Genomic DNA, 22,838 nt, shown 5'->3' with positions numbered 1-22,838 from the left:
TTGACAACTGAAGCAATATGGAAATACAACATTTTATTCACAGGTGGGATAGTATATATACACACACTGCAATATTATAGAGAATGCAAATACAGACAGAGCACGTTCAAAGTGCAGACAAAAGTGTTTTGGTTAACGTCAAGCACAAGTGACCATAACGTGCTCTTCGTTTCATTCCCTTTTAAAACTACAGGATCCTATGCCCTTATGCTACAGATAACTGTGTTAATTCCTCTACTTTCAATGATTGTTCGGTATACGGCTTTCAAAAGTACATATGTACCATTACTGTGTTTTCTAACTCAACAGAATGAAATTTCCTATGAAGTCATGAATATGATTATGTTTTTTTTTTAAAGACATTATTTCACTTGATTTAAAATGAGTGCTTTGGAGCAGTTTGATGCCCAAACAACATTCGTCATGTGAAAACAGCTAAAGGTGAAAATCAACGATTCAGTGCAGTCATTGTTTCGTCCTCTCAGTGCATCGTCATCTAGTTCCGTTAATGTAATTATACATGATCATATTATATACAATATTTTTTTCTCAATACAGCAGGTAATACACAGGAAGACCAGAATATGTTTCAGTGCAATTTGAAAGTTCATCAGTGTGATAGTAACAAATTACTGCATGAAATTTACATAAACTACAAACAAGTATTTTTAAAGGAGAAAAAAATGTGTCACTAACCTCTACGGCATATGGTATAAAAAGATTATCGCAGCTTTTTGAAGTTTCTTATTTGTGTGGAAAACTAATCTATTGCCGCAATTAAGCAGCCTGAGATTGGGTGATTGTCCTGAGATGAACATAGATGAACACATTGCCATGACAACAGAAAAGAAGAGGACCATGAGAGTCTGGCTGGAGCAGACACAATGTGCAGTGGGCCAAGAGCAGTGTGATGGTTGTCCAAAAAAAAAAAAAAAAAAAAAAAATCACAACTCACTATCCTCTAGGCGGCCACTCTGTGCAGCCTGAGATGCTGAAGCTTCTCCAACTAGGTTGAAGCTCAAATTGTTCCTTTTCCCGGCCATGTCCGGGCATGAGCCCCCACCTTTGTCGACGGCGCCGGAGAGCCGAGTCTCTATGCTGTGGATACTGTGTGTGTGTTGGCGGGGAGAACAGGAGGCGGAGATACCTCGTTCTTCAAGAAGCTGCAGGAGCCCCGGTGATGACCGACTTATATTTAGGGTGGTGGAGGCCGTGAGGCCAAAGCATTGCTGGCAGGATACAGGTGAAGCACTCACGTGCTCACAGTTCGTACATAATGGCAGGTTGCTAGGGTGATGGCTGCAAAAAATAAAAAAGAACAAAAATGGGTACAGAATGGTGCAAGCGCTTTCATTATGTTGGCTAGCAGTTGTGGTAAATGTTAAAAAAAGAAAAAGGTTAACGAGGAAATACTGAGGCAGCACAATTGTGAGGTTATGAAAGAGTCATTAAACAAATTCAACAAGTCACTCGAGTATGAGAGGTGCGCAAACAAGTTAGAGCGGATGGAACAGCTCAACAAGCTTTCAACACACAAGTGGATTTGAGGTGAGGCTATGCGACAAAACAAAAGGGCACACCAATATGGAAACGAGCATCTACGCCATATACTTGACCTCCAGAAAGTCCATGCACTATTACATGCTTTGTGCTGCTACGCGTGTTGTTAGAAAATGCTACTAGTAGCGCACAGATGTTAATTTCCATACATGACTGAATGAGGCCATGGTTAATTTTGTGATGTTCAGAAATTGAGGATTTGAGTCATAGTGGAGCCACCACCTCTTACTTTGCTCCTTCTAAAGTTGGAGCAAGAGCCTGGACAGACATTTTCTGCCACTATGGGGGGAAAGGAAAAGTTGGTCAAATTAGCAAAACTGATCTCAATGACTTCAGTGCACTGTAAAAGAAGGACAACGCCTGATGTGACATCATACGGGGCAACTATTCAAAGCCAAGGTTTTGTGCGATTTAAGAGATATTTTGCCTGTAAATAAAGTTCAGATTCACAAAGAAACCAAATCTTAACACCTGAATGTCAACGCAGGTGGGAACGCTGGCAACAAAGGAAGAGACCAAAAAACGTGCAAGACAACGACTACAAGAATTCTTACCCAAAAGGGAATGAAGGGGTGAGGAGGGATGGTTGGGGAGCTTGGCTGTGGGTTGTGGCAGGAGTGGGAAAAGTCGGAGGGCGGTTGGGACCCGATCGAGACACTGCAGGTTATTGGAAGACAAACATCACATTCAGCTTCTTACAACATAGCGTATGCACACGAAAAATGCTAAAAAAAACAAACTTTTTTTTTTTTTTTGCTATATACGTAGCAGGGGCGCAAAAGATTAACCGTGAGATAGCGGGGATCACTGTACTTGTGTTGTAGTAAATACCTATGTCTGTGTACACAGTAATTAATAGGTGACTTACCCATGCTGTGAGCTCCTGAGATCAGCGACAGGTCAGGTTCATCCTCCTCCAAGTCGTTCAAACTGTACACGTGCTGTATGTCCACTTCAAGCTCCCTGAAGTCCTTTGTCAGGACGCCAGGACGAGGGTGTAGGATACCCCCCAGGTTTGGTTTGGCCAGCTGCTGCCACTGGTGTAGAGTCACTGAGCCTGAGGGAAACAACCAGAGGCAACAGTGCATGAAAATAAATGACATTTTAGTGCATGTACAAAAGTCCAGTCACAACAAACTGTGAAGCAGAAATACCGACCTCTATGCCAATGTGCTGCCATAAAATATCTTACTGTGAAATAAAGTAGTACTATATTACTAGAACTTGAAGGGCCCCTCCCTGTGTTGCATGCTTCCTCTTACTTGAACGCTCTTGGTTTTGCCATTTTAGAGCAATAATTGTAACTGTTTGAGCCAACATGTACAATGTACCTGTGATAAAAATTATTAACTGTAACATTCACTAAATGGTTGGTTCTCAAAAAACAGCCTCCAGGCTTTTCACACTGAACTTAGTGCAACAGGTTGTTCACCAACCCATATTGTACATGTGTTTCAGTTGGGTCAGCACGTGTATACTGGCATTTGTCACTATGTCAACCGTACAAAGCCTACTGACACATTTAATACCTTTCTATTAGCATTACAGAAAATAATACAAAAATACACAGAGAGCCGTGAATTGTTTTTCAGCAAATACCTAAGATAAGTTCTTGGTCATTATATTCAAAATCAAAATGACAGCAAGTACAAAAAAGACCGTTGCTAATGATAATTTATTACTTAGCACTTCTCATTCGGGATTGTAGAAAAGCTGGTTTTACTTTGTTCCTAAAGCCCTAATGATAACAACCGTCAAATGGTTATTGTTTTTTAAAACGTTAATCTTGGGAGACCTTTAAAGCCTTACGATACAAGAACAATGTCAGGTTTAAAGAGTTGAGTGTGTGATGATTAGTGTGTGTTACATAATCATGCCAAGGATGTCTAACATTCTTGGTGTGACGTTGCTCACAACAAAAACCTGTCTGAATGTAGATTAGTATCATATGCTTGGAAAGATAAATCAAACAACTACCTTCCAGAGGTTTGACGATCTGCAAGCGATCAGGCAGGTATGACCTGGATCCTGAGGAGTCACAGGAGTGGCGAGAGCTTCCATTGGAATAGTTGGTACCGGTTGATGTCGCTGGGCTGGAGGCCAGGCTGTCATTTGGCGTCAAGAAGCCACTAGAACCCTCATCCCCGTCACTGTTTGCCGCCAAGGCACGCAGTTTCCGCTCGCGCTCCACATCGAAGAATGGCCGCTCAGAAGAATGGTTCTGCTGGCGAGCTGACAAGCTGCGCAAGGCGGCTTCAAGGTCAGGGCCTCCCGGAGTGCCTGGCTGGCCCAGACGCTTAAGCCCACTGATGCTACAGAAATAACGTGACAATGTTAAAAATGAGTGGTGACACACAATTGTGTGTTTAGGTTCACTGACGCACCTATCGTCTTTTTGGGCCAGACTGGAGCCGGGCTTGTCCTCCAGAGTAAGACTAATATTGTCGGAGCCATAGTAACTAGTCCGGGGGGTACTGGTAGAACTGGAGTGCACGGACACCGGGCTTGACCCTGGGAACCCGGGGGAGTGACATAGAGAGCGCAGCCTCACCGACTTATTCACCACACGTACGGTTTCAAACACACGCCTCGGGTGGGTTCTGCAAGAAGAAAAAAAAAAGAAATCTTAAATTTGATTGAGAAAAAAAAAACATACTTTAAACACTGGTCATAAGCACCATAGACTAAATGAACTCAACTATTTCAAAGAATAACCCATGTATACACTCCTTGCAAAAAAAAAAAAAAAGAGATTCAATAGAAAAGCTGCACAAAAAATCCTTCTAGAAATTTGATAATGGTAAACACAGACTCTTTTGTTTTGGTCCTCATGACATTGTGCAGGTGTTTTCATTTTTCAAACTACGTACGGGAAAAAAAACAAACTAAAATAATTAAATAAAACAAAAAAAAATCCGAAAAATTCTAGAAATAATTAAGAATACTGTAACTTCACACTTTTTCAGAACCTGATAACAAATGCATACACCAATGTCATCCTACACTTACTTGTATTCTGACGATGCAGGCGTGTCCAAGCCTTTACGGAAGGTGCCCTCTATCTCCGCTGCCAGGCTGTCCATGGGGAGGACAGAGGCCAAAGCAGTGTAACGCTGCACCGTGCTGTTGGGCAGGCTCTTATTTCGCAGATTTTTTATGTCCTCTCGAGCCTCGTGAAGCATGTCCTCACATTGGGAATACTTGTCCCGCAGGTCTTTGAGCTGTAGACAAGGAAGAGACAAAAATGTCAAGCTTAAATCATTCACGACTGACAATGTACTCTATTATGATCCATTTTAAAGATACAAAAAACAGAGCAAGTCTCTTCATCAAAGTGAGTTTGAATTGCTTGCCTCAGACTCCAGTTTCAGGTTATTCTCACGGGAGGCACTCAGATGTTGATTCAGCTCCTCGTTCTCATTTGTAATCTACAGGGACCAAAAGAAAGTACAGGATTAGAAAGTTTGCACTTGCCAGTGCCATTTGTAGAAGCAAGAAATATAGTGGACTTGTGAAATTGTGAAGATGCAGTAAATTTAATTTAATTTTTTATTTTTTATTTTACTCACACGTTTGCAGCGGGCCTGCAGGTCAACAATCTGGGCAAGAAGCAGGCTGATTTCCTCTTGTTGACGAAAAGAGTCTTCCATTTTGCGCGCTAGCTCGTCTGATAGGTCCACTACTTGCTTGTTGACAGAGGCTAAAAAGACACAGGTCCCATATTGCACTTGATTGTTTAACGCAATCACAATGTTGCAATTCCAATTTTGGTGAAGGAGATGACTTACATAGCTCCTCCACACACACCATCATCAGCTCCTGCTCTTGTTCCTCATAATCCGTAGTCTCTGTGCAGAGCTCATTGGCCTGCAAAAATAATGTTGGGTCTCGTCATTTATGTAACGATACAAAACATTGAACTTAATTATGGACTACCTTTTTCAAAAATACCAAACAAAAAATTTTGATTTAGAAATAAAATAGTTCCATTTTAATTATTGCCACTAGGCATAAAAAAGGAAAGGACACATGTTTTTTACAGTGAACACTGAAAGACGGTTACCTCCAGTCGAAGTTTGCGGTTCTCGTCCTCTAAACTTTTCAGTTTCTGCTGCATGAAGTCATAGTGGACAAAGTTGCTGAGAGAACTGCTTGATTCATTTTTTTGGATTCTGTAAAGAACAACATTTTGCCCATATGAGAAATACAGTTACACTACATTTGGTCTAAATATGTGTTGATCGTTGAAAAAGAAAAAAAATCATTCGTTATTTAAATCAATTGGGGTAATAGAAAAGAATATTGTAAAAACGACGAAAAGAAATTGTAGGGAAAATATAAAATAGTAAAAAAATATATTTAAAACAAAATGCAAATGTGTGGGTACAAGTATGTGGTAACAGTAGACGACTATTAGAATAGTGACCTGGAGTTTAAATACAGCCTCGATGGCAGGCAACGATCTTTTAATTACATCCGGCCAAAGGAGCTGTGTCAATGCTTCTCACGTTAGATTCTTGTGCTACTTCTAATCCCCACTGACCAATTGCAACCTTCCACAGACATTCACACTTTATAGGCATTAGAGGAAGGACCTTAAACCAGTTTAAGCTCCATTTATCACATCCGTGTCAGTTCCTAAATGGTAATAATTAAACCACAAAGCTTCACTCTATGTTGTGCATGCCAAAGGTGTTAAACTCTTTTGGGGCAGGCCACATTGTAGTAATGGAAATTATCCATTTTTTTAATTTTAAATTAGACGTCCAGGAAAATAGTTGAATAATTGTTCAATTTAATTCATATAAACTTCTTATAATACAAACAGCTGCACTGACCATAAACCTCCAGATTATTTTCCGTATTTTTTTATTTTTATTTATTTTGCAAAGTATCACTGAAAACAGATTTCTTGACTAAAAATCACCAGATTAGCTTCCGTAGGTTTTTGTATGGAATGCTAAAAACTTTCCGCGGCAACAGCACTTTACCACCAAAAGATCATGTTTTTATGATAATGATTATGCAGCACAGAACCTTTTCGCACATTCTTAATTGTTAAGAATCTCTCTTTGTGCGTGTTGTACTCACGTTGAGTGTGATTCAGCATTTTCTATCTCCTCCGTGCTTGCATAGAACTGGAGAAGGTCATCTCGCATAGAAAGCTCATGACGCAGTTGAGCAATCTGAGAAATAGTTCACCATAAATTGAGTTCATCTCAGTAAAAGACTCACGGTTGAAGTGCAATTTAACTAAAGTATAATGGGTTTTAGTTGTACCTCCTCCTTTGCACTCTCCAGCTGTTCATCCAGTATTCCATTTCGGCTTGTCAGTTCTTGGTTTTGTTTCAGGAGCGACTGACCAATCCGTGCTGCTAACTCCAGATCACGCTCTTTCTGGAGAATATCACATTCATACAAAGTGTATAATAATGTACAACAAGGGAGATGCTCTGTCTTGATCCAAATAAGAAAATTGTGCTCATTTATTGACAGGAAATTACACTAAAAGTGATTCAAGTTTAATCCTCTTTCAAGTCCTTATTATCGTGCGTGCATGCGTGCGTGCGTGCGTGCGTGCGTGCGTGTGTGCGTCCTACCTCTTCCAGCAGGTGTGTGACTGCCTTAATGTCATGATATGTCTTGGTGACCTGGCCAACTCTGTCTGAGCACAGCACTAAGAAAAGGAGGGAAAGAGATTTCATTATTACCTCTGCATCCTTCATACATTTTTCACACAAGAAAGCGTGAACGCCGTTCCAGCTCATTTGCGACCCCCCTGAGGATAAGCGGTTCAGAAGATGAGAGAATTTATGAATGGATGCTGCAAGGTGATTTTCACTCTGCATAGTATGCGGCTCAACTGAAGCAATGACGTGCATTCTCATTCACCAGATCTTTTCTTTCTCAGGGGCATTGAATGGATGGCAACTGCACAGTTCTGAGAGTCTTCTCAAAGATGTTTTGCCTCTCATCTAAGACAACTTGATAAGTTCATGCAACAAGGCTTGGTTTGTGTCTGACCAAACAGAGTTGGTGTGGGAAAAAAAATCAATACACTTCACTGGTTCAAAATAAACTTGTTACAACAACAAAAAGGAATCGATTCATTCATGTGGAGCCGCTTTCAACAGACCATAACAACTCCATGTGGTCAGTCAGATAGCGATCCTATTAGCTTGATCCTTTTTAGCCGAGATAAGACGCCTCTAAAAACCTGCTTCGCCTGGATACCGATATAGCGCAATTGGGGGGGGGCGGGGTGTCTGCCAAAAACAAACTGCCCACAGGAGCTGTATAGCAAGGTTAAACAGTGGCTGGATTTAGACTTTTGTTTATTGGGAGAACAATATTGTCTGAGAATAGATCCATGACCAAATTTCATTAGATGACATGATATGCAAGATTAATTGGCGATGGGCTCACTTACAGTGCATAACAATTTACTAGACCAACACACAATGTAAGGTTTGCATCACAAATGTCCCAATTCGAGAATGTTTTTTTTATGTTATCGGTGATGGTTAATACAGCACCAAGCGGTACGAAGCAATGTTAGAATCTGTGAATCAGCCAACACTTGTGCAAAGCCACAAAAGGCTAAATTGACTGTCCCCACAGGCACACGTGACCAAATTACACGTTAATTAGTGTAACGGTGTGGCGTATGACATCACCAAATAAAAATACCACTCAACCCCATGGCAACCACACTACACTGTGCTTCTATTTTGGCTTTGAGCAAAATCATGCCTTGGCTGCAGTGTCAGTGATTGTTTTGCTTTGAAACTTCATCGAGCCAAGTTGGTCATGTCATTGGCTGAGAAATTTGGTGTGAGAGTGCTTACTTATTGTATTCATTTGCTCCACCAATTTGTAGCAGTGGGAAAGTGCAGATCGTCTGGCTTAGACACATTTTGAGAAATTACTAAATATCTATCTGATTGTTTAATTTCACCCTTGATGGGTGGGCACGCAAACCATAGACTCAAGTATCTGCATACAAACACTAAAAAAGTACATTTCCCTTTTTAAAGAAAAATGATTGTATCACACATACTAACCCTAACCCTAACCCTAACTAAATGTTGCAACAATTTGTAATATGCAAAATGCAAGAGGAGTGTGAGAAATTCAAATGTCATACAAAATAATACACCTGCCTTTGATGCAGGTTGCCTTTGAATTTGAATCTCAATATCCAGTTGTACGTTTCAGGCCAAGCACCTAAGTCTGAATAACCAGAATGAGGTGTGACGTTTGAATCTTAGCAAGGCTTTTGTCATACAACACAGATATTAGATTGGGCTTCTTGGATTTGGCTGCCAAACACTTTGTAAGGGTAGCTGTCACAGTATCTAATAAGGCTAATGGAGAAAATCTAATGTCCTCTAGCTGAGGTGACACTTGAATCAATTGTTGTGCTTGAATTATAGAAGACATATGACAAGTGCATCGCACTGAGCCTGTTGATTTACTGCAGTTTACAGCTACTTCCATCTTTTCTAAATTAAGACGGCCTGAACACACTGCAAATAGGATGAACAAAGTATGGACGTGGTGCTTTAAAAGTATACCAATTGGTGTGAATTTTTTTAAATGTGTTGGCCTTAGAGGTCATGGCTATGTAACAGTTTGGCTGACAGGACTGCCCGTTCCTCTTAGATTCAAGAACAGGTCAAAAAGTACTTGAAGAGATTAGCTCAACTAAATTTCAGGTACTCTAATTGTATATAGAGGAAAATATACTTTTACGCACTGTACAGATAAAGTAGAGTTAACGCGAGGACTGATAAATATTTCGACCGGGTTTCATATCAAGTAAAATATAAAAATATATGCATTTGTCTATCGTAAACCAGATTTCATTTGGAAAATCTTTCAATGGCACAGGTTCCGTTCACTACACCACAGGTTCCCGAACAGCAAGGGCACATGGCCAGAATCTCACAGTTGATAAATATTAACGCGATCCCCTGATCTTAACTCCCAGGAGGACAAGGAAAAATGCCCTCCCAAAAAACAAAAAAAAATGTACACAATTTACTTGCACTTGACCTGGCAGCCTCACAGCGCAGGGAGATGAACGTAAGAGATTTGCTATGACAGCTAAAGGTTTTAGGGTTTCGGTGCTAATTCTAGCTAGCTACATAAACCAATAACCTAATACAGTACTGTTCTCCTAAGGATGGACATTGCTGACTTAGGCGTACTTATGACGTCTGTTGGAGTGCAAGGATCAGACAGGGAAGGATAAACTCTGAGATTAAGATTCACATTGTTCCATCGTCTATTGTTGTACAATAATGTCAAGACTTGGCAAGCCTGAAGGCATCATTCTGTAACGCTTTCAAATTCCTGAGGGATTTTAAAAACACGTTACCAAAATGAGAGAATAGTCCAAAGTATCTAAAATGTCTAATATTTGTAAAATCGATACGACAGACAGAGATGGATCTTCATTGCCCTGTTTTTCAGAGGAGCGCCTGTGTCGCAGTGCCTGGGTTGGTGCCAGCAATATGTCCATTTTGAGAAGCAGCAACACAGACGATGAATCAAGGGTTATGCTTGACAAATATGTTGCTATTAAATCACCGGATATCCTATAATAGCAATATTAAATTCTGTGATAAATGATTAAACATTAAAGTGGTTGTAACTTGACATGATCATTAGTATATTAGTTTCATTCATTTATATTCGTTTCATTCAATGACATCTACCATCACTGAACTAGATCTAGGGCAGCAGCACACATAATATAGGCCTAATAAATGCCCAATCAATCAAATTCTTTCAATAAAGCGGGTCAGCTTGACCTTTTTATTTAGTCAAGTAAAATATTAGGAAATTTCCTTTCACTGTCTATACATTACTAAGACCACCAATTATTATTGGAAAATTAAACTATTATTTTATATTTCTGGAACATTACGCATAAAATACATATCAATACAATATTTTGTCAAAACTTACAGGAGAGACCTGTAAACAATCATTTTGCAACTGTTAATCATTGCATAACCCTCAAAGTCATGACTCCAAAGCTTGCACTCTGCAGTACATGCTGCACATAGTTAAGTATTAAAGCTCTTAGATAACACAAACCTCAACATTTGAGCCAGAAAACTAAATCTACTCAAGGGACGCTAAACATTTTAAAGCTCCTCCAGGAATCCCTAATATCAATTCCATCATCCTCATCCCTATGGCTTATCTCACCTTGCTTTACCTCCCTGCAAAGGTTATTGTTGTTGTTATTGTTGTTATTGTTGTTGTTGGCGGTGTTGCTGTTGCGGCAGGTTTTGTCCTCTAGCACAATATCGACGGCGCTCCTCTCTTCTTCCTCCTCCTCGGATGCAGAGGAGCTCCACACCTCCATGGTGACCACAGAAAAACTGCTCTCAGTCTTGCCATCCATCATTTAAATCCTCCTGATTCTACTGTTGGTTTCCCATGCACATTTGTCGTCTACCCAGCATCATGCTGGTGGCTCGTGTGTTCAGTAAAAACAAGATCCCCTTGCCTTGGAGGGAGTGGATACACCTGTGTTTGTTTGTGGCAAAGACTCTGAGCTCCTTGGTGCTAATGCATAATCCATCAGACCGTAAGGTCCATCTGTCGTCATTCCTGCCTACGTTCACCTGACCACGTTGGACTACTGAGAAAGGACAGAAGGAAAAAGGGGAGGAGGGGTCATGGATGATGCAAGCTCTAATTCACAAGCCAGATGAGCTCACGTTGAGCCCCCTGGCTCATCCACGTATATAAATATTGGTGTCCTATTGATATAATGGTGCAAAATTCTAAATGGCAACGTTGGTACAGTGAGAATGATGTCATATTAAGCTCATCCACCCCCGTGCAACACTGGATGGTAGTTTCCAACCACGTCAATGGCTGCTCTGATTCACCACACAAACTTGATGTCAGCATGATAGAGAGAGGGCTCTGCGGAAGGTTGGTGCAGACAAAGCCACACCCACTCACATTGCATCGGGTTGATGGATTCAGAGAGAATACATTCAGACTGTGGTGGGTGGAATGTTTTTCAGTTTTCTTACCCAAAAAAATACAACCTTCATACTAATCGTATATTAAGATAAAAAGACTGGACTGATAAGTAATAATAATAATAATATAAATCATAAATAAATAATAGTAAAATGAGTCGATGCGCACACTTAATGCAATGAAACCTTCACTTGAAATAAAAAAATATATACAAACAGCAAATAACTGTGCACATCTTGCACATTAGAAATTTCTAACAGCAACAAAGAAAGGGAATTTTCATGCATGCAAGACATCATTGAGTGTATGATGCAAACGTCTCAAAAGATTTACATTCTCACATCTGGTCTTGACCCTTAAAGTTGCTAACCCAGACACTGCAGGGTTTGAAATATTAACCACCTCATACATTTTTCACATGTATAAGTGACTCTGGATCAAATGTATCACGCAAGACAATTTTAAGTATCTTAAAAGCTTAGCAGATTAGGTCCAACCGTCTACGGCAGGGGTCGTCAATCCTAATTCTTGGGGTCTTGTGTCCTGCATGTTTTCTACGTCTCCCTGCTGCAACACACCTTATTCAAATTGAGTCAAAAAAACAAAAGAATTCAGAGAAAAGTCAAGAAACGGCAAGAAAAACCTATATCCATGCTGGATGGAGGTACACTGATCAGGACTAATCTGAAGGCACCATAGTCCCCATGCACACAAAACAAAATCAATAAGGCATACTCTCACTGTTACAAGCGGAGGTATGTATTTGATGATGGTAATGTAAATTCCAAATATTGGCAGCATTGAAGATGTAACAGAGGGTTACGCAGAAACTAAACAACACCATATGCCGACTGACAAAGAACCAGACAGGTTAGCCAGTTAGCAGGTTAGTCTGTCCTGCTCCACATAGGAACATGTGTTTTGGCATCGCTTAAGTACAGCCTAACTAGCATTATGAGGATGCAACCACGTAAGCTCATGAGTTCCTATTCCTCCAAACAAAGGGTCATGAAGAGTTTCAAGATGGTGGCTCTCAGCTCTTTTTTTGTAAAAATTAAATACTGAAGACATTTTTGGATGACAATATTTTTCTCTTCTGCAAGACCAACACAAAAAAAAAGAGCAACCAATGAAAGCCCGGGGTATAGTTATTGAGTGAAGCAAGTTAAGTAACTTATTTTTTGTTATAAGTATGCATCTCAAAAAGTAATGTGATTATACAATACTCCTTTACCAGTTACTTGATTTCAAAAGTAACAAAATTAGATTACAAGTTTCATATTGCTTTGACTTTTCTTCAGAGACTCGCCCTTGCCACAACACAGTAGAAACCCACAGTGACTAGGATAAGTATCTTTAATCTAAGAACTGAATAACTGAATAATTTACTCGGTGCTGGAAAAAAAGTGGTCAAATTCTCATTGACTGATACTGGCATCCCTGGGTGGGTCACACTAGCACCAAGTTTTAAAATCAAACTACACCAGAAAAATCCCACCCATATAATGCACACATTTCATGTTTCTATAAAAAAATATCAATGCTATGGACAGGTATTTTTAAATACTACCTCCTAGCACGCATGTTTTCAACATGGCCACTTGGCTATTCTGTCTGCAGATCTACTGTTTAGGAAGCCAAGCGACACAAGGTTAAGCAGCTTGGTGACATTGTTGACCTACACAGCAGTGTGTGGAAGGGAGGGCGGCAAGTGAAGTAGAATCTTTGTGCACTTGAGATCACCGCAGACAAGAATGACACAAAAACATAATGATTTGTAGACAGAATGAAGGGGCATTTTGAGATGTTGCACCGATGACAAAAAAAAAATTGTTTTTTTTTTTTGAGAGGGCTTTTTCTCATCGCTCTGGTTATGATAATTGCCGTATTATGACAATGAGTTTTGGTGGGGTGTGGCAAGTTAAACAAGCTGTTCTGAATAAACAAACAGTACATTCGTGCAAGCACACAACAAAATCAGTAAAGTCTTGCAAGTGTTTTATGAAATGTGGAAAAACCTCCAACCTTTAAATTCCAAAAATGAGTAAGACTGTATGTTAAGGGGGTAAAAAAAAAACTCACAGAAGTACTTGAAGGTCTCATCAATTTGCTGGTGTGTGAGCCCCAGGACGACCTCTGGCTGCAGCAGAGGGGTGTGCAGCCAGTCGTCATTGTCGTAGCCAAATACACAGTCTGCTCGGAGAGTGTAGTTGGGTTGGCCCTCTGACAGGAGGCTGACTATCTCTAACTCTGGCAGGTCTGCACAGAGATCTGAGTACAGGACATCTTTGTGTTAGCGTGGATGCATGCGCACTTATTTAAATCAAAGAAGGGATGAAACAAAACCATTTTTTATACATTGTCCTACCTGTGAGAGTAGATGCATCGAGGCAAGATGCTTGTCCCAGTTCTCCCTCAGCTGAGCAGAGCTGAATAGGTTTGGGGTCCAGATCCAGGGCCCCCGCCACCTCCCCCCAACCCCCATGGAGGGAGAGGGCTGACTGGGTGTCCAGGTGGGCCTGTGTGAGCCAGGCGGGAGGAGAAAGAGCAGCCGGTGAAGAGCAGCGGTGGGATAGTTTGTCAGAAGCTGGAAAGGTAAAGGCCAACTCTGTCCCCTGGTGGCTGACCGTGACAGCACAGGACGCTGCGTTTGGATGTAAAGCGGCGGCAACAACTAAAGGAAAAAAAGAGACGGAAATAAAAGAGTGGAAAATTATTGAAATGTGGTTGCAACGTATTTTTGCATACTTGTAACTCCCATACTGGTTATTGTGGTCATACGACACTTTTCAAAAGACTCAACAGAAAACTTGAAAATGAACAATTTGTTGTTTAATGAAAGGAGCCTTTGACTAAGGTGTGTGCAGGAGGGCTGGGCCTCCTCATGTGTTTTCCCTCATATTGAGTTACCACAGCCTGAAGCTGGACGGATCAGGTTCTTCGGCATAACTGTAACACACCCATGGAGAAACTCACATTTACATGCAAACTGTTTTGTTTCTTAAGTTTAAAGCCTATCTTCTGACTATAATAGCTAAACATTCAGATATGTGACCCAAATACAATTTCTCTGAAGTGTATCGTTGATGTTTGTTTTGTAGTTTAAATTGGATAGATGTAAGGCATTATCAGATGAAAGCATTAACATATGCAATGATCAATTTACGGAAGAGTTTTGTTGTTAATGGCTTTTGTTTTCCAGCTGGCATTCTGAACTATTGAGCCCATACAGGACAACAGTATTAATCATTACCCAAACATCTACAACGATTTAAAATGAGTTCATTTTGTTCATTCCTAATGGCGTTTTGCAGCTGCACCCCTACGTAGCACACAGTGCAACTGTTTAAACAGGCCAGTTAACGTTGAATTGTTAGGCGCATTATCAGAATGAATATTAGCATAATGAGTCTTTTGTGGATAAAACGCTTTCTTTGGAAGTTTTTTGGCATCCAAACAGGCGTCCTTTCGTCAAGGATTAAGTTGGTAAAAAGAAATGTGTTGTGTTCATCATGTCAGTCAGCAGAGGCCACTGTTGCCAATGGAAAAGCTAAATTAATATTACATTTCTTACCGAATAAAAACTCTTGTGTTAACAGCATCACAGTTACGTGCTATAAATATAACATGACATGATCTCTCTGCTCCACTTGGGGTAACAATGGGACACATGATACCTCCATCCAGTAATTGAAGTCAACTCCACATGCTTCCAGAGGGCAAAGGGTTCAGCTCTACTGTCAGCCTGAGCAGAACGCAGACACTCTCACCTAATTAGGCATAAATAACTTGACCCCCACCAGTCCCCTCCCACACACCCCACAAACTCCTGCCAGCACACATATCGCTATCACAAACCCTTTAGTTTGACTTATTCCTATTGGATTACCAGGCTCTCTCCTGAGTGTGTTGTTTTGTGCCGGCCAACGTATTCATTATTTGCAGCCCATGTTTTGGCTCGCACACCCAACACTATTAATTTTTCCAGACAGCGTGTAAACATTATTAATTCTTACATGGGAGTATTCTAGCTTCACACAAAACCAAGATCGGACAATTCTAATTTGGCAATAAAGCAAAAAACACACTTGGATGATCACACCTGTCGTCCACTTTGTAGTGATACTGGACATGATTATTCACCAGCAACTTAGTGTTTGTAACTAAATCTTGACAGTGTGACATGTGGGATTCTGCAAAACAGTACATCGGCATCAGCCTTTGAAAACATAACTGCACTAAAGAATTAATTTCATTAAAACTTTAATAATTTGCTACACTGTAATGATCATTAATGATCATTATTAATCATGTCACCAAATGGCTTGCATTTTACCAGGTGAAGCAAACAGTCTTTGTCCTTGGAACTTGGACCTGAGTTTAACTCTGCAAGATCCTCAATGGCACTGAGTGCAAAGAATGCAATGCCCTGCCAGGAGGGTATGTACGTGAGTGAAGGCACACAGCTTTGCAAGGGGGGAGTGACTTGGCAAGGGAGAGAATGAGCCATCGTGATATTGATTAACAGCCCACACCAAAAAAAATGCAGTGCATGAGAGAATTTAAAAATAATACAGCAACACTTTTTTTACCTTTGAATTCTACAACTCCTCTAATGTCCGTCTCTCAACAGGAACTATCCATTAATATTCAAAGTCACTTGTGAAAACAAATAATCTTTGTGTTTAATCAAAACAAGACATTTTCAAACACCTGCTTTTATTTCGATTTTGTTAATTCTATTCCGCAATACAAAACACTACCGATCCCAATTTTATAGAAATGTAGAAATCAGAGCTCAATGTATTTTTCTTCTCTTTTACAATCGTGTTAATACATTAAAACGTTTTTTTTTCTTGAAAGTTCAACGCAAGTTTGAATTGATAACGACATATAATTTTTATGACTGCTCGTTAAATGTTCAATAATTGAGACTTTGACGTAAACACAGCACTACAAAGGGGCACATGGTCATCTTTCCAAACTTGGTGTAATAATTATGAAAATTAAAGTCCAATTTAATGCCAATTTTAAAGGTATAGACTGTGACAGTTCAGGGCTAGCACTTTCTCAATAACTTAATTTCCCAACAAGGCTGTGCATGGGCTCTGTTTAATACAACACAATATGTTCCTCAACTAAACTTGACAGGAGGGAATGCCTGGTTACCACTAAAATCTAATTAAAGAAACACTCAACTAAGATAATTAGCAACTAAGAAATGCAACTAAGAAATGCAACTAAGTTAAGATTTCGAGCTATTTTCAAGAATTTAAAAAAATTAAAATGGGAGTTAGGGGATATGGGACGTAACAGGAAGGGGGGGCAATGTTAACAAGAATGTCACCCTAACAACTGTGAGAGTTATATGTGGACAGAAAGCTCACGTGAAAGAAAAGTGGTCACAAAATAACTCCAAGCACCATTTTACTTGTTCTATAAAAGGCAATCGTCACGCAGTCACCTTCAGTAACTTTGGCTCAAAACCAACTGTCGGGCAACAAGTCCTACCAACTAGAAAGCATGAATAACATTCATATGATGTCCAAAAAGTTCTTCACCAATTTGTGTGGTGTATGCGAGCTTATCCGAGACTTTGACCACAGTTGGTCCCCGCAGAAGTTTTACATTACTGTACAAATGCTCCATACTATAGGCAACTTATACTTTTCACACAGATAGCTGATCAAACTACAACCCAAAAAAGTGAAAATCACCAGCTGATAGCTACAATATGTCAGCGTGAACCCTCGTTTACCTCAATGAAACCACAGGTTTTAATGCAAACACAGCAGATGATGGGAAGTCCCCTCACGTTGCCTACGTAAAATAAATATTGAATGGACACAAGAAAAAGAAAACGTGTAGCTTGAATAGCATATGGTTGCAGGCACTGCTGGAAAGAAACCGTGATTTAATTTACTTAAGTTGACATGAGCAACAACAGCACTGTGCTGCATCAAAACTGCAAATTCAGCACAGCAATGAAATAGTACGTTCATGTACTAAAGACAAGCGCGACTGAACAACCTGCAACCGAGAGAATTTCTTAATATGAAAACACTTAACGGGACTTACTGTGCTCTTATAGTAATCTTGTGGAGTTAGGACACAATCTTGTTTAACGTGAGCCCATCAAGTTCAATTTTCCCTGCTCCTGAAGCTCTTTCACCGGCCTACTGCTGTGGTGCTGTGCAAAATGTGTGTCCTGTAAGAGGAGAGAGAAACAGTAAGAAAAGGCAGAGGTGGGGCCAAAAGCGGACTGAGATATGAGCACGTTTTTATCTTTGCATATGTCATACAATGTCCACCTGATCGACATAAAACAGTTAAGGTGGTGAGTTCACTTCCTTAAATCCATCAAAAATTACAGTACAAAATACATATTCTATATTTATGGTGATTTACAAAGGCATGAAGCACGAGAAATCCTCAAACTGGAGGAGTCATAGAAAGAACACAGACAGAATGGCAGCAGTGAATTGAGAACTGACCAAAAAGTTTGAATTTCAACATCTGCATAAAGTGCATAAAAACATTGTCAGAAAAAACAAACTTGTGTTGTCACTTGTGGCTATTGCTTCTTTAGAAATCCAGATTATGAGGTATTTATGGGGGATTTAAGAGAGGACGGAAGTGTGTAATGTGATAATCTGGAGTTTTGTGGTAATTTACATACACAATCGAAATACAGAACAGTACAATCGTCAATAAAGTAATATCAGTATAAGATTATAGTCAGAGCAGAAAACATGTTATTAATGCTGATGCGTATGACAGTGATTTTAAATCTGAAGACCCGGAGTTGTATTTTTCCTCAAATATTTAATATGAATTGTGAATTAAACATCAGCAGCATTTAGAGGTTCCACTATTGTATATGCCAGTGTTTTCTCAGGTGAACAAGAATTTGCAAGTGCATCCTCAATTCACTTTGGCAGAAGACGTTTCTATTTTGTTTCAAATAAACTAAGTGGAGAAGATCTGCAATGTTATAGTTAGTTAAATTACACTTTCTTTCTTTTTTTATATGAATATTTGCTGCTCAGATGTCATTCTGACTGCTTCTCAAATTTGTTATCCATGTTCCATCTGAAGAAGTTATCCATGTACAGGTGATCTGAAGAAGCTAATCCCAGCTGAGATAAGAGTTTGTAAACACTGTGGGACAGGTCATCGGGCAATTGCAAAGTATATTTTAGTTTGCCATGGTAGTTGACTAGTTAGCACATCTACAGTTTTGAAACGTATGGATGCTAAAAACTGCAGAACTAAGAATAAGAAAAGTAACTACACAAAGTGTCGTTAATGTTGTTGATGATGATTTAAAATTAAGTGGCAAATTGTGTATTGGCATTGGTTGAATGCATCAGTATTGGTTATCAAACTAAGCCTTATTAAGAAAAAACAACTTTGCTATGTAACTCTGGGATCCCCGAGCACAGTGCAGTTCACTCCGCAAAAACAAGTGGCAACAGAACGAGCTAACGCCTGAGTTCTAATCTCCCGAAAACATCGGGATAACGTGCAATCAACATGTTGCTATTTCACTTTCATTATAGTTGCTAAAAAGAGGACAATTTAGGACGCCAGTACGTACTTCGAACTATCTTTCACACCCACTGACCAGCACTTGTATGGAAATTTCCCCTCACAAAGTTGAGTCAGTCAAAACCTATGTTGCTGAGAATCTAAACGTTGTCAGTCTGTAAAACGGTACGAAAGTGTCATACTTACATGTTTCTTTGATTCGCGTTTGTTGTGTGGTAAGAGGCAGAATTGAAGTTTCCCTCAGTAAATTCAAGATCAGCTGTCACTGCAGCTCGTTCGCTTTGTGTTCCATTTGGTCGCTGTTAGAGGGCATTATGGGTAATGTAGTTATTTACTCAGCACGACGTGAGGGAGGGAGGGAGGGAGGAGAGAGAGAGAGAGAGAGAGAGAGAGAGAGAGAGAGAGAGAGATAGATAGAGAGAGAGAGAGAGAGAGAGAGAGAGAGAGAGAGAGAGAGAGAGAGAGAGAGAGAGAGAGATAGAGAGAGAGAGAGAGAGAGCAAACACTTCCATACAAAATTGGACTACAAGGGATTTTTCCCTTCGCTGTCGACCTCTGGTGTTGCTATTCAGAATGACAAAGTCTCGTCCTCATTACGACATTCGGTATTTAGTCTGCGTTCATAGAATCTTAACATTTTCTTGTAGCAATTAACAATAATTTAACAGTGGAGCAGATAATAATGAAGTTAATGTTTGTATTTTTTGCTCTTTCTTCATGATGTAAACAGTGTATGTGGGACGAATCAAACAGCTTTTACTTGCATTGCATCTTTTGTCATTTACATATTAACATTAAAATGAACTGTGAAGTAAAACGTCCAACCTTTGTTGCCTCAATTATTTTTTTTCTCATTCTAAATCAAGAACGAGTCAATTAACACTGCAAACATCAATGAACTACAGGAGCGTTTCCTGAGGTCAGCTGTCTAAATGGTTCACAGTGAGCAGACAACACAGCCATCCTTGTGTGTGGTCACTTCGTAAGTAATGATTAATAATTCACCACAGTCTCCACAGATCTAGCTAGTGGCTTCAGGCCACTTCCTCTCCCAAGGACAATGGGACCATTTCCTGCGGTTGTGAGACAGAAGAGTAGAAAGGACAAAACAGACCACGCTTATAAATGGGCGTCCAGTGAGACAAACATGACTGAACGGATTTGTTTATGGTATGTAATTTGCATCACAAGCATAATTAATTGATTTTTTTTACAAATTTACAATCAATTTATTTAGATCTACATCCACAATTATCTGCATGATTGCATCTGACATAATTTACACATTCAATAGAATGACCACGCTATCAAAAACGAGAGGCCGTTTTTTCCATGTAAAAGCTGCTGTACACAGTAAATAGTCAATACAATTTGGCATTTAAGCGCACTGCATTAAAAAAAAAAAAAGTATGCCATTAAGATAGGACAACAAACACAAACCCCACAATTGTTTTGAAAATATTTGCACCCCTGAAGCAACAACAACAAAATGACAAGGCTAATTTTATTTCAATTCAATTCAAATTATACACTCATTTTGTTTTGCAGTCTATGTGGCTCAGCCAAATTTAGTGATGACGGCACACACAAGGATTTAGGTTTGGCAATATTTACAGGGCACCAACCATTTTCCGGGCAGATCAGGGTGGGCAAATCACTCTTGACACAGCAAGAGTAATCACTCAAAATAATCCTTCAGAGACATCAGAGAATTGGGCCTTTGCTGACATTTAACGTAAGGAAGGGGTGGAGAAAATGCTTAAATTCTGACTGATTGTCACTGTACTCCGCTTTTGTCCCTTAAAAACAAACATTGAAATTATGAAGATCTCCTCTACCAGAACATCAAATGAGAAGTTTTGATCATTGTAAAATCAGTATGTACCACAGAGGAACATGAAAATGTTACATTCGTGTGTCTCTTTGCAAGAGATATGGAGCGGGCTGGCCCACAAAAACAAATCTGCATACAATTGATAACCATGATAAATTGCATTAAAAAAATAAGAAGACAAATAAAAAACACATACACACACATATACACACACACACGCAAATAAACAGTGACATACAGCCAATAAGGATTTTTTTAAGAAAAACAGGCATGATTCCTCCTGACCAAAAAAAAATATACATAGGAGAAAAATGTATTACAGAAAATAGAAACGTTCTGTTCTTCAAAACAACCTGTAGAGCATTTCCAATAGCAAAACTTCAATAATATTTACATTTGATTCATTTAGCAATTTTGTAAGTTACCATGTAAAATTATGAAGTTTGAGACACAATTTTAGAATTGCCTTGTTATTGTCTTCTTCTTTTTATTATTGTTTTCTAAATATGGTTTGGAATTTACAAGCAAGGGAAGCTTCACCTTTAAGGGAGGGAGGGAGTTGACATGTTTCTGGGTTCAAAGACATGAAAGGGTTGAAAGAGTGTAGCTTGCTACTTGCTGTGTCCTTTGTTGTAGTGAAGAGTCAGAGACACAACTTGTCATATTTCAGTCATACATTTATTTTGTGTTTGTTGTTGTTCTTGTGGGTGGTGATGTTAACTCCCCCCCCACACACACACAGCCAAACAATTTGAAATGCACCATACTGAAAAAAAATACATGAGGAAAAACACGATGGTATCACTCTGCAGTGCATGAGTAATTCCTTTCCCGACGAAGGTGACTCACTTTGCTTGTCTGGTATCGTTGTTACTTCATTGAGGTGTGGCCTACTCGTGCATCACACACCGTGTCAGCACTCCATTTGCGTGAGTTAATTGTTTGTTGTAAGCGAGACACTGGAGATGGCAAAAGGACACTATTTCAATTCAAGTGTAAACAAATACTCTAGTTCAAAGTTGGAAATGCAAAAATTTAGTTATACTGTCACTGTGTTATACTGGGTGGGACATTACCCTTCATTACTAAGAAAAAAAAGTTTTTGGATGGATAACTTTGCTGCAAACTGCAGAATAATCAAGACTACATGAAGGTAAAACGCCATTATACAATTAAATGCAATACAACTTTATTTATAAAGCGTATTTCACAACAGCTGGAGCTGTAGTAGATCAATAACAGTAAAGTCAGTCGAAAGCCCAAAAAAAAACCACCTAAAATTGAAATGGGTCTTGAGTTTTAAATATGGACACAGAGGAGGCTTGCCTAACATTTAACGGGATGTCATTCCAGAGGGAAGGATCGGCAACAGCAAAGGCTCGATCCTCTATGAGGCTCTGTTTATTGCTCGGTACTTCCAGCAACGTCTGGTCTGTGTACCTGAGGCACAGGGCAGGTGTGTGAGGGTGGAGCAGAGAGAGGTTAAATGGGGCGAGGCCATTTAACGATTTGAAAACTGTATCTTCAAATAAACTCTAAAAGGAAATTGGGAACCAGTGGAGGGTGGCCAGAATTGGTGTTATGTGCTCCCGCTTACAAGCTCCGATTATAGGAGGCGATGAGCAGCATTTGGACTAACCGGAGAAAATGCTATATTTATGAAGGATGGAACTTGGTGCAGCAAATACAATGGAAATCTAATTTAGTTACTGCAATCTGAAATAATACCCTTATTCCTGGAGATTAGATTTAATTTTACAAAACAGAAACTGGTCGAAGCACAACACAGTTAAGTGTCAAAGATAAACAGTTCTTTTAAAGGTGGGGGGTGATCTGAGTATAATAAACATGAAATGACGCAGACAGTTCGAGCAGTTCC

At 39.6% G+C, this 22,838-nt stretch overlaps 1 protein-coding gene across 1 annotated transcript; it reads right to left on the bottom strand.

Annotated features, from left to right (window-relative positions):
* Window positions 1-13: 13 nt before the first annotated feature.
* hap1 (huntingtin associated protein 1) lies at window positions 14-14,521 on the bottom strand. The gene is made up of 16 exons (XM_088372622.1): window positions 14,485-14,521; window positions 13,943-14,248; window positions 13,657-13,845; window positions 7,161-7,237; window positions 6,841-6,957; window positions 6,652-6,746; window positions 5,624-5,732; window positions 5,349-5,427; window positions 5,130-5,260; window positions 4,914-4,988; window positions 4,570-4,781; window positions 3,945-4,160; window positions 3,538-3,872; window positions 2,429-2,617; window positions 2,115-2,217; window positions 14-1,299 (listed from the first exon to the last, which is right to left on the bottom strand). The coding sequence occupies exons 1-16, from the start codon at window positions 14,519-14,521 to the stop codon at window positions 945-947; spliced, it is 2,625 nt and encodes an 874-aa protein (XP_088228748.1). The 3' UTR covers window positions 14-944.
* Between the last annotated feature and the right edge of the window lie 8,317 nt (window positions 14,522-22,838).

The sequence above is a fragment of the Syngnathus floridae genome, chromosome 4, assembly GCF_059516105.1.
Source record: "Syngnathus floridae isolate MCC-2025c chromosome 4, RoL_Sflo_1.0, whole genome shotgun sequence".
NCBI lineage: Eukaryota > Metazoa > Chordata > Actinopteri > Syngnathiformes > Syngnathidae > Syngnathus > Syngnathus floridae.
This window is presented reverse-complemented; position numbering and strand designations above follow the sequence as displayed.

What these genes read in the sequence shown, in the direction of transcription:
- hap1 (XM_088372622.1), bottom strand. Translation starts at nt 14,521, where the DNA reads ATGCCGAAGAACCTGATCCGTCCAGCTTCAGGCTGTG. An exon ending in TCACACACCTGCTGGAAGAG is followed by an intron (nt 6,958 to 7,160) that starts GTAGGACGCACA and finishes GATATTCTCCAG; the next exon opens with AAAGAGCGTGATCTGGAGTT. An exon ending in ACCGCAAACTTCGACTGGAG is followed by an intron (nt 5,428 to 5,623) that starts GTAACCGTCTTT and finishes TTATTTTTGCAG; the next exon opens with GCCAATGAGCTCTGCACAGA.